The 10,908-nt window shown below is 39.6% G+C and overlaps 1 protein-coding gene across 1 annotated transcript; it reads left to right on the forward strand.

Moving 5' to 3' along the window:
- The first annotated feature begins 3,504 nt into the window (after window positions 1-3,504).
- On the forward strand, window positions 3,505-10,389 carry mchr2b (melanin concentrating hormone receptor 2b). Its single transcript, XM_007561540.2, has 2 exons — window positions 3,505-4,181; window positions 7,334-10,389. Exons 1-2 carry the CDS (start codon window positions 3,778-3,780, stop codon window positions 7,974-7,976), a joined length of 1,047 nt encoding a protein of 348 aa, XP_007561602.1. The 5' UTR covers window positions 3,505-3,777; the 3' UTR covers window positions 7,977-10,389.
- Window positions 10,390-10,908: the final 519 nt, after the last annotated feature.

Below are 10,908 nucleotides of genomic sequence, written 5' to 3' on the forward strand. Positions count from 1 at the left end.
GATTGGCGGATTCCTGTGGCTTGAGACTGAAGGCAGGCGTTGGAGGAGCAAGTTGGGCTCTAGTGTTGCAAGGACCAAGGAGATACTCAAGAGGTTTAGTTCGGGGAACGCCGAAGAGTCTGAGGATTCAAAGAGAATGTGAGTCTGATGGTGGAGATCGGGGCAGGCAGGTGAGGAGCAGAGGGAATCGGACCAGGAGGAGACAGGTGGGCAGGCTGTCTTGTCCACAAGTGCATCTTAAGAGGCCTGGAGGAGGAGAGAAGCCGAGATCACTGGAAAATAAATCAAGTCGAGAGTCAAAGATGTTCATGACGTCACTAGAGAAGGCTACATCATCAGAACAAATCGCAGAAGGGCTAGAGACTGCAAGAACGGTTAATAATCCAGCAAGAAACAAAGATCCTACAGCTCCTTATGTTACCTGGTCTCCTGGGTGATTAAACCCTGGGGTGCAAGCAGAACCGAGCCAAGAAAGCTCTGCAGCAAAGCTCCTCTCTGCAGCAGAACTGATGTCGGGATCTTGAGTCGTTGAGTTTTCATTAGACCAGTCTTGTTTCTGCGTTATCTTAGTTCGCTCCAGTCTTAGTTGTTTTATTCCTATTATGTGTTTTGTTATACATATTTCTTGTGCTTAGTAGGCTTTTGTCTTGGTTAGATGTGATTTCCCAGAAACCCTGGGAATGTTTACTCCCCCGCGCTCTTTTGTGCCATCCTTATTTCTCTCTCTCTCTCTCTGTCCGTTGTTCCAGCATCCGAACTCCCAGTATGAAGCCACTTTTCTTTCACTTGCTTGATCCTCCTGTTGTCCCCTGTTTTACTTGCATGTGCATGGTCTCTGTTTGTTGCTCTGATCTGGGTCCCTGTAATGTCCTGTAATGTCCTTTATTATTATTATCATTATTTATTTATTTTTTTTGGTAAATTATTTTCATTTTTTCCATTAAATAGTTCCCGTTCATTCGCCGTCTCAACCTGTCTGTGTTTCACACTGCGACAGCTTGACTCCTGTTCTTTAAACATGCACCAGTAATATCAGAACACGCTCGGAAGAAAATTACATTTTTGACATGAGGCTCTCAGACATTCACTTCAAAAAACATCATGTTACGCTGAAGTAGTTTAAGGTGAAAGAACAGTGAAGAGAAATAAGAGGGGAGTGTAAAGGCTATGTGGAATGATCTTCTTAAAATCCTAAAAGGAGCCGAAAAAATTCCACAGTTTTGTTTTTCTCACGTTTTATATTTTGACATATTTAAATCAGATATGTCAATTTTTCTGTATTTCTCTTAAATCAGTTGCCAAATGACACACTACAGATTCAATCTTTACTCAGTTTTAAAACTGCAAATGTGTTGGCAATCTTTTTGTTGTATAATTATAAAAAATAAAAAAAATCAATGCTTATAGATTTCTAAAAAAAAAAAAAAAAGATCTTCTGTGTAGTTGAATTTCAGTAGCATTGTCTGTGTGTGTATTGGGGCTGCAGAGCAAACAGAAACCCAAACTGCAGTTCTCAGAAAATGACATCAAACAAATAAAAAAGATTGTAATAGAATAGAAATACATTTCAGATGTTTCTGTCACATGAACCAATATTTTATGCCAAGCCAGTGATAGAAACACCAGCAACATTTGCATGTTGCCACAGGCGACTGCGGCGAAATAAACTCCAAGGTTGTTTTTCAGTCCCAGTCTGTACCTGAAGAGTCTGACAGAAAAACGGAAGAAATAAACGTCAGGTTCAGTGAGAAATTCCCACAATCAGTGGTAATCTGCTGCTGTTGGTCCAACATCTTCAAAGACATCCACCAAAATACTTTGGAGGACTTTGTGCTTCCCTCTGCTGACAAGCTTTATGGAGGCACTGATATGTTTTTTTTGTTTGTTTGTTTTTTTTAACAGCAGGTCGTCGTTGAAAGTACCAGTATCTGTTTTATTGAACATTGGATTACTGTGCTGGACGGGTCAGCAAACTCACTTGACCTAATCCTCATTGAGAATCGATGGATTATTGTGAGAAGAAAGAGATACACCAAACTCCATAACTGACCTAATATTGATGCAGTAATTCATGAAAAATAAAAAAAGCTCCTGCCAACTATTGAGTGAAACTGCTTATGCTTCTCAGTTGGGCTGCAATTCTGTGTTAAAACACCTGTTTCTCTTTTATTATTATTATTATTATTATTATTATTATTATTATTATTATTATTATTATTATTATTATTTAATCTTTATTTAACATGCATTAAAACAAATAAGTCTTACTTAGATTAAAAATCTCATTTAGTTACACGAGTGTCCCGGGCTTGACAGCAGCAGAACGGGATATTTATTTTTAATTGTCTCATGCAATAGTGAAATTATCAGAGGAAGCCATGTTCATTAAAACTGCGGACAATAAATGCGTTAAGCTTATCTCCTACTGTGCAATGACTCAATCCATTAAATGAGTTTTACCTTAGGAAATTATTTTGAGAAATCAATTAGCTTTCCAGCAACGTTCCAATTTCAGACGCGTCTTGTAAACCACATAAAGCTGGAACAGGAGGAGCTAAGATAAGATGTTACACCTTACAAAGGATGCATGTGCTGCAAGCACGGTCTCCTTCATGTCACTCCGTCCTGTCCTCATGACATAGCTTGTTTTTGTTTTATAATTGTAAAGGGTAACGCAAGCAATTGTAAATCTGTGCCCTGAAAACTGAGAGAATAACCACAATAATCATTCTGCACTATAGAGAAATGTCAGACTCCTCACCAGCAGTCCAGCTTCTAGTACATCTCGTGCTTTCGAATTACATTTGAATACAAGATTTTGAAGATACACGTAAAAAGAAATTGATTGTTATACTTGAAAAGCAGCTCATCGCTGGTGCTTTGTATTGCAGAAGGATGTAAAGGGGCTGTAGGAGAGTGGAAACTCAATTTTTCTTGGATGGCGAAGAGTGTTTTAAAGTGTCACAGCCAGAAGAGCAGTGGGTGGTGCAGCTGTGTCCTCACATGCAGCCTAATGGTGGCCACCACTGCCGTTTACCACATCCATGAGAGAGAGGGACTTTTTTTTGTTGTTGTTCCTATTGATGCTATTAGACATTGTCTAATTGAATGAATCTGAAGATTTATTGATTGAAATTAAAAGTGTATTAATTATATGAGGTGCACAGGAACTGCAGAGAAATACATTATATGAGAATGAATTCAGTTTAATCTAAAGATCCCAATCTAATCCTAATCTAGCAGCAGAAAATATAAACTAACCATACATATTATTGACTGATTATATTGGGGTAGAAGATGCTGTGAAACGCTTTTTTAGTGCATTTGTGTAGTCGTGCAAAAGAAAAAAAAAATGGAGTTCATCAAATAAAATGAGATTTGACTTTGAAGTTGGGGTTGATGTCCAGTTCAAAAGCATTCTTTTCACTTGCTTATGTCACACACACACACACACACACCCACACACACACAACCCACATGGGATCACAGAAGGGAGGGGAGCTGCGCGTCCACTGAGGCTCTCTGCGCGTTTGGAGCAGCAGCTGAGCGCAGTTACTGGCCAGATCACAGCTGGTTCATATGCCATCTGTTGCTCAAGTAGTCATCCTCGCTCGGACGTTTTTTTTTTGTTTTATTTATTTATTTATTTTACTTTTTCATGCAAAATCTGACGCGGATTGGCGCCTCTAACGGGGAAAGTGAGCAAGTTTTACGCACAAGTTTGGAGAGCAGACGGCAGCCGTAGTCTGCGAGTTTTTATAAAGCGGACACCTAAAGATGAACGAGACCGACATTATCTGCGAAAACATATCGTCGTCCAACTTTAGTGATTTGTCATGTTTAACTGCGACTGCCGCGCCTTACAGCCCCATCGACATCACCACCTTCATGCACATTTTCCCCTCCATCTATGGCATCCTGTGCTCCGTCGGAGTCATCGCCAACGCGCTGGTGATCTACGCGGTCGCAGCGTGCAAGAAGAAGATGGTCTCGGACATCTACGTGCTCAACTTGGCCATAGCTGACATGCTGTTCCTGCTGGTGATGCCCTTCAACATCCACCAGCTGGTCAGGGACAGGCAGTGGGTCTTCGGAAACTTTATGTGCAAGGCGGTGGTGGTGGTGGATGTCAGCAACCAGTTCACCACCGTGGGGATAGTTACAGTGCTGTGCATTGACCGGTAAGTGGTAACTTCACTCTCGGTACGTCAGCTTATTTAATAATGTTATGCGGGGGCAATGGAAGCACAAAAACGTGGGAACGATATGCAAAAAAAAAGATCAAAAACAGACTTGAATGCAACAAAAAAAGAATGCATTTTCTGAATTGGATTTTTTAAATGCACTAACAAAACAAACTGTTTAAATTTAAAGTATATTTGTCGAAACAAGTTTCTGAGAAGAAGTTATGTTATTGCTAAAAGTTTCATAAATTAGTCAAATTCCAACCATTTATTTAAAACTTTCCAACTCAACTGCATTGGTTTACTTTTAATTATTACATTTATTTTTTGATCTGTCCAAACCAGTAAAAAAAAAAATAATAATAATAAAAAAAACAGAAGAATTGGTTTGAGATGAAAATGAAATATCAGTGAAACAGCAATAAATGTTTGCATTGTTTTCTAAAACTTTTTCCATTGCAACCACAGCTTAAATGTGACATCCAATGACGTGTTCAGCATAAAGCTTGTTGGCAGACTTGACTTTGGGAATTACACTTTTTCTAACTAAAGCTTCATTCAAACATTAATTTTCACTCCAATACAGAAGCTCTCTGAATCACCAGTCTTAAGATAGCTTCCAGTTTCACACCAAAATCACATATATATTCACAATACAACTCGTACAGTGCTTTATAGATTTGTTTTCTTTTTGCTGACTCGCTTCCATGTTTCATCAGAGTACATTTAATGTCAGACTAGATTATGTAAATACCGCTAATGCAGTTTTCTAATTCATTAAGTGATAAGACACAAAATAATAGCAGCACCCTCGGGTTGTTGGGTTGTTCCACCCCGACCAATGCCATCAAGGACTTCACTGGCAATCAGACTTTCGCAATTTTTGTTGAGGAATTCTTCGCTTCTCTCTTCTTGGCAGATTTACTTCAGTTCAGCCATGTTGGACAGATCCAGCCATGCACTGGTTTAGATGCCACTCTGGGCTCTTTGGTGACCTCTTCACTCAGTCGCTGTTACAAGTTTTCTCCATCTGGGAATCATCTGTGGTTCGCTGGACGTGTCATCAGTTGAAAACTGGTTTTGTGTTTAGGGATGCAAATCAAAACGCACTATTTAACGTCTGACAGTAAACATTATTTTTCCAAATTGACCAGAATAGCTTTTATTATCTGATATCCAGTAGCCTCTATAATTGATTTTTATTTTAAACTGCATATATGAGTGGATGTCAGTGAAGTTTCATGTTTTTTGTTTTTGTTTGTTTTTTTAAATAGTACTGCAAGAGTTACAACACAGGCTGTTATGCAACACATAATGTTCTCTAAATAAATGACCCAGGTTCCATGTTTACCATCTCAGGACATCAGGAACAATTATATTGGTCATTCTGAACTGATAAGGATCAGTTTCACAGGAACACCTGGAGCAGGGGTCGGCCTCGGAGCATGAACGCTGCACTATATAGATTTCCAGAGGGTCATTATCCAGCAAATTGTGTCTTGTGAGAGGATCTGTTCAGTAAACAACTCTTATACTGTCAGTCATGAAATCATGAAAACGAAAATCCATCCATCTTGAAACCTGTAATTTGTTTTCTGTTTTTATACACACAGACATAGAAAGCCTCTTAAAATCATCAAACACTTCTCTAACCTTATCTACGTCACCTTTAAACCAAGATGTTATAAGCAGCAGTTTGAAGGAAGAGTGTAATCCTCACCTGATTTAGAGTAGAGGACGGCTTTGAAGTGCAAAATTAAAACGGCTTTCAATACAAAATGAGATAGTAAAACTGTTGTGACTTGTAAAGCCTCGCAAAACCAGCATTTTAGGTTTGAAATTAACCTAAAATGCTCATGTTCATGTCTTTGGACATGTTTTCTTGCTGGATGTTATAAATTCAAACACTTTAAATTGCACATTTGGCTAAATATTGATCAGATGTTTTAGGGAATTTTTCTGCTAGAAAAGACAATGAGCATTCCAAGAAAAGTGTTTTTTTTTATTTTTTGTAATTTGACCATCATGGAAATAGAAATAAATCTGTTTTAGTTTCTCTTCATTAAAGGGGACCTTTTACGATTCCTTGGAAAGGTCTGAGGGCTAAACAAAACATGTTCACTATATTTTATGAAAAAAATAATCCTCAAAGAGACTTTCCCCGATCAGTTCTACCTTTTTTAGCTTTCAGAATGAGCTCTTTTAGGACCTCTTATCACTTTAAATATAAAAAAGTGATAAGACTTTTAAACAAGGTTTAGTTGGCCAAGCCCAACTAAACCTTGCTGCACACATATGTACCTTCATGCAACCATGCACCTTTGACCTTTAGTCAGACCTAGAAGCAGAAGAAGTAGAGCTTCCTGCACAACCATCGAGATGCAAAAACAAAACACTTGTCTTTTCCAGCAGCCATTGTTCAGTTCATCTCTGCTTGGGTTGCTATAGGTGAGGCGCTGGGCTTGGCTGAGGTTGGTAGTAAATGGGGCAGTGCCGGCCATTTGTGACTTAACAAGTGGGGAGATTTGAAATCGTTTTCAAGTCACCAAAGAGACATGAACTTGTTTGCCAGAAAAGGGCTTGGTGGTTATTTTTAAGTGACACTCGGATTGTTTAGAAGCTGTAGAGACTCAAATGGAAGTATAAAATCGTGCAAAAAAATGAATTTATCACAATAGGTCTTCTTTCAAGCACGTAAAGAGTCATTTTCCTTTTCCTATTCATCCTTTAGAATCTTCCCAGCTATTAAAACTTCAGCAGAATGTCATTTAGAAAATTGCAAAATTGTTGTCATAGAAAATCTTAACAAAGACGGCGACACAACACTAAAAGGTGGATGGATGTATATAATTTACCGCACTTAAACTGCTCTTTTTCTTGCATGGTTTTCCAGCTCCCTGCAATAAAAGCAGCCAAGTCTAATCTTATTATAAACCTGCAAGCACTTCCTAACAAATAAGCTTTTCATCAAGACAGAGAAAGGAAATTTTAATGTAGTGCAGTCAGGACCAGCATCACTGCGGGTCCTGATTTCAAGATCCTCCAGCATTAGCATGACTGCCTAAGAATCTTTGTCATGCACTGGAGAAAAAAAAAATCATCTTTATTCTCTTTTTCATGGTGTAAAAATCTTAATGTCTTCCTGCCAGGTATATCGCCATTGTGCATCCCAGCTCAGAGCGGCGGACCGTCCAGTGGACCATCGTAATCAACTTGCTGGTGTGGCTGGGCAGCGTCCTCCTCACCGTGCCCGTCATGATCTACGTCAAGGTGATCCGCAGGGAGCACATGAAGGTGTGCATGATGTACCTGGACGGGCCGGAGGACATGTACTGGTACACGCTCTACCAATCCATCCTGGGCTTCATCATCCCGCTCATCATCATCAGCACCTTCTACTCGCTCACCCTCTACCACGTGTTCAGCTCCATCCGCCGCGTCAAGCGCAAGCAGTCGGTGTGGGCCAAGAGGGCCACCAAAATGGTGCTGATGGTCATCGCCTTGTTCCTGATCTGCTGGTCGCCCTACCACGTCATCCAGGTGATCAACCTGAGCAACAACCGGCCCACCATCGCCTTCGTCTACGCGTACAATATCAGCATCTGCCTCAGCTACTCGCACAGTTGCATCAACCCGCTCATGCTGCTCATCTTCGCCCAGAACTACCGCGAGCGCCTGTGCAGCCGGCAGAGCGCGCTGCACAGCTCGCAGCACTCCTCCAAGGTCACCGTGGTCAAAACCGACGGCTCCAGCTCGGCAAACGACCCCAACTACCGCATCACGGTCATCTAGTCCGCTTCACTTATACGGTGTAACAAATAGGTGGTGTACTTTTTAGAATTGTAAACAGATTTGCTATTACACAGAAGAAGAAGTAAAAAAAAGCCTGAAGCGGCAGCATCAAATCCAGCTTTAATAAAATAAACTCTAAATAAAGGCACTGTAATTTTGTTTTTGGATGAATCCTCAGAAAGCACAGGCCGCACACAGCCGGTCGGCTCACGACGGACTGAATTCCACGGCGCAGCTTCGCTGGTCCTTTCACCAGTACCTACTGTGGCGTCTTCTGGCTGAACAGACATGATCTGCTGTAAGTAATCCAATCAAGAAGTCACTATAAGGGCTCATGATTTGTAACCAGAGGCCTCAATAATCCACAGTTTACTGGTACAGATAAGAGCTGCTCTGTTTTGAAATGGAGCAGCCGTAAGGCTTTCTGTGCCACTTGTCACGGTTTTAAAACTTTGTCGCGCAGAACGAGGGACGCTTTTTATGGAAATAACTTGTAAATTGGGTTTACTGCGTTGTAAAGGGTACGTTTAACGGCGGACCGAGCCTGTGAGAGCTAGTTCTCGTTTGTGTTTGGCTCCTTTAATTGTGAATAAAGCCCACGTACAATAATAAAGTATAATTTATTATTTAAAAACACACAAATACTGAAAAATAATATATAGTTGTAGTTGTCTCTGGCTATGTTTTCTCAACATATCAGAGAGGATCTTTGAAGGATTTAAGTGCTTGCTAACGGGGAAAGTACTGTATTTATAGCCTGTTGTTAGGACTGGCCCTGCGCTGATGAATTGTGTTTGTAGGAAATGTTGTATTTAAAGAACAACACGCTGTATTTATGATGAGTGCAGAGTCACACGGTGTTCAGCCCACTTCTGTCGGTTTCTGACGTCAAATATTGAGCGCTGTACCAGAAAACTCCTCTCAGGGACTGCTTTACGAAGGTTAGAAAAATATACAGCGGCACTCAACGATCTCTCAGCCTGTGCAGTTACTACCGCGGTTAAGTATCCTCTGACAGCTTGCAGCACAACGTTCTGATGCCGTATTGAAATGTTTGAGCCACATGCCTCAGGAGAGACGAACATGTGCATGTAACGTAACATGTGACTTTAGGAGATGAAGTCTTGCAAAAGTATCCACCTCCTTCGAACCGTTTCACACTCCGTCAGCTCAGACTTTATCGTGTCTTACTGAGGTTTTGCGGGACAGGCCGTCACAACGAGGCGCAGACGTTTGAGGAAAAGGGTAGATGGTTTGCAAATTGTACGATGTTGTGCCTTTTAATTTCAGTTCCCCAGAGTTAACGCTGTTTAGAACCACTTTTCACCCCCTGCAGCATGATACTGCCACCACCGTTTGTCACTGAGGGGATGGTGTGTTCAGTGTTGGTTTTTATCACACAGTTTTGCATGTGGGCCAAAAAGATCAATTTCGTTGTGACATATTTTTAGGGGAAACCCTGCAAAGAGGACTTTTTAAAACACTCATGCCGTTCTTTGTGTAGGTTTAAAGTCGCAGCAAAGGGCTTTAATGTGACAAAATGTGTGAAAACTTCTACAAGGCACTACATGTACACGTTGACATATGGGTTTAAATATATGTATAGTTGGAGCAGGTGTTTGCATTGGTAATTTATCATGTTATTGTGTTGTTTTCTGTGTATTTTTGTGACTGCGAAACTATTTTCATAAAGGATTCAGCAAACAACCAGTGATATTTCACAAACACTGTAAGGGACTGATATCGGTTTTGCATCATCGTTCGGTCAAGTGGAGGATAAAATGTGAGAGAAAATGTACAAAAAAAGATTTACTTTATCTCTTAAATATGATTAGATGTTAAAATAAAGTATGACGAATGGGTCAGGAACAAGTGAATAAATGCTTAAGGACTGTTTTATTATTGTTTAAAAAAATAGAGCATAATGCTATAAAACATGACTGATCAGCACCAAGTGTTCTCCAGTCATTTTGATTAATCGTTTGAAAAATACTTTTAACTTCGTTTGTGACTTTTTTTTCTTTTTTTTGGATTTACTCAAGTTAAATTAAAGCAAGTTGTCACTGTGGAGTAACTAACTCAGACTTAAAGAGTTGTTTATGAAACCAAACATGTTCCTGCTTCATTCCTCGCGTCTGTTTTTCCTGATTTAGTGCTCTTGTTATCGTCTTGTAAAGGGTCTTAATGTTTGTTGTGGCGCTTGAGCACTAAATGTGATGTACTGTGACCCAGATTGCTTCTGCAGATGTTGCCCCAGAAGTGCTTTGCAATGTCTGTAAGAGTCCTTCCCTGTGCTTCAATCAAGGCTTAGTAAAAATCTGTGGAAATTTGTAGTTTGTGAAAATGTGACTTGTATTTTATTTATTTATTTTTTTCTTTAGTTACCTCCCATCATTAAATAAACATTTAAAATAGGAAAAGACGGCTGACAAAAGATGGTTTCCATTATTTGAATTGACCCAGCCCAAGGCATACTTAAACAAAGTAGCTGTAAGTGACCTCCAGGCCAACAGGGGGCTCCCCAGAGTTTGTCGCTTCTCATGCACAATCCAGAGCTCAAAAACTGAACATCTGTGGTGAGGATTGTAAAAAATGAGAGTAATTTTACACTGTAATTAGTCATCCTGTGTATGAATGTTAAATTTCACGTTAGTTAAAATTCTAAACTTGTACACAACAGTCAGTTAAATTTCAAGCAAAGTTTGCTCAGGAGTTCATCCAATCTTGAATTAGGTCTGATATTATGTTACAGTCTTTTTCCAAATTGTATTAAATTAATCTGTGTCTTCAAAATTCGATACAGAGACACCCATTATGTCAGATTTTTGTAAATTGATTAAAAATAGAAAACCAAGAAATCACATTTACATAAGTATTCACAACCTTTGCTTATATATATATATATATATATATATATATATATATATATATA

Source organism: Poecilia formosa, unplaced genomic scaffold (assembly GCF_000485575.1).
Source record: "Poecilia formosa unplaced genomic scaffold, Poecilia_formosa-5.1.2 Scaffold128, whole genome shotgun sequence".
Classification (NCBI taxonomy): domain Eukaryota; kingdom Metazoa; phylum Chordata; class Actinopteri; order Cyprinodontiformes; family Poeciliidae; genus Poecilia; species Poecilia formosa.

Excerpts from the sequence above, each read along its gene's own strand:
- mchr2b (XM_007561540.2), top strand. The coding sequence starts at position 3,778 with ATGAACGAGACCGACATTATCTGCGAAAACATATCGTCGTCCAACTTT. Across the intron at positions 4,182-7,333 it reads ACAGTGCTGTGCATTGACCG|GTATATCGCCATTGTGCATC; the intron begins GTAAGTGGTAAC and ends TCTTCCTGCCAG.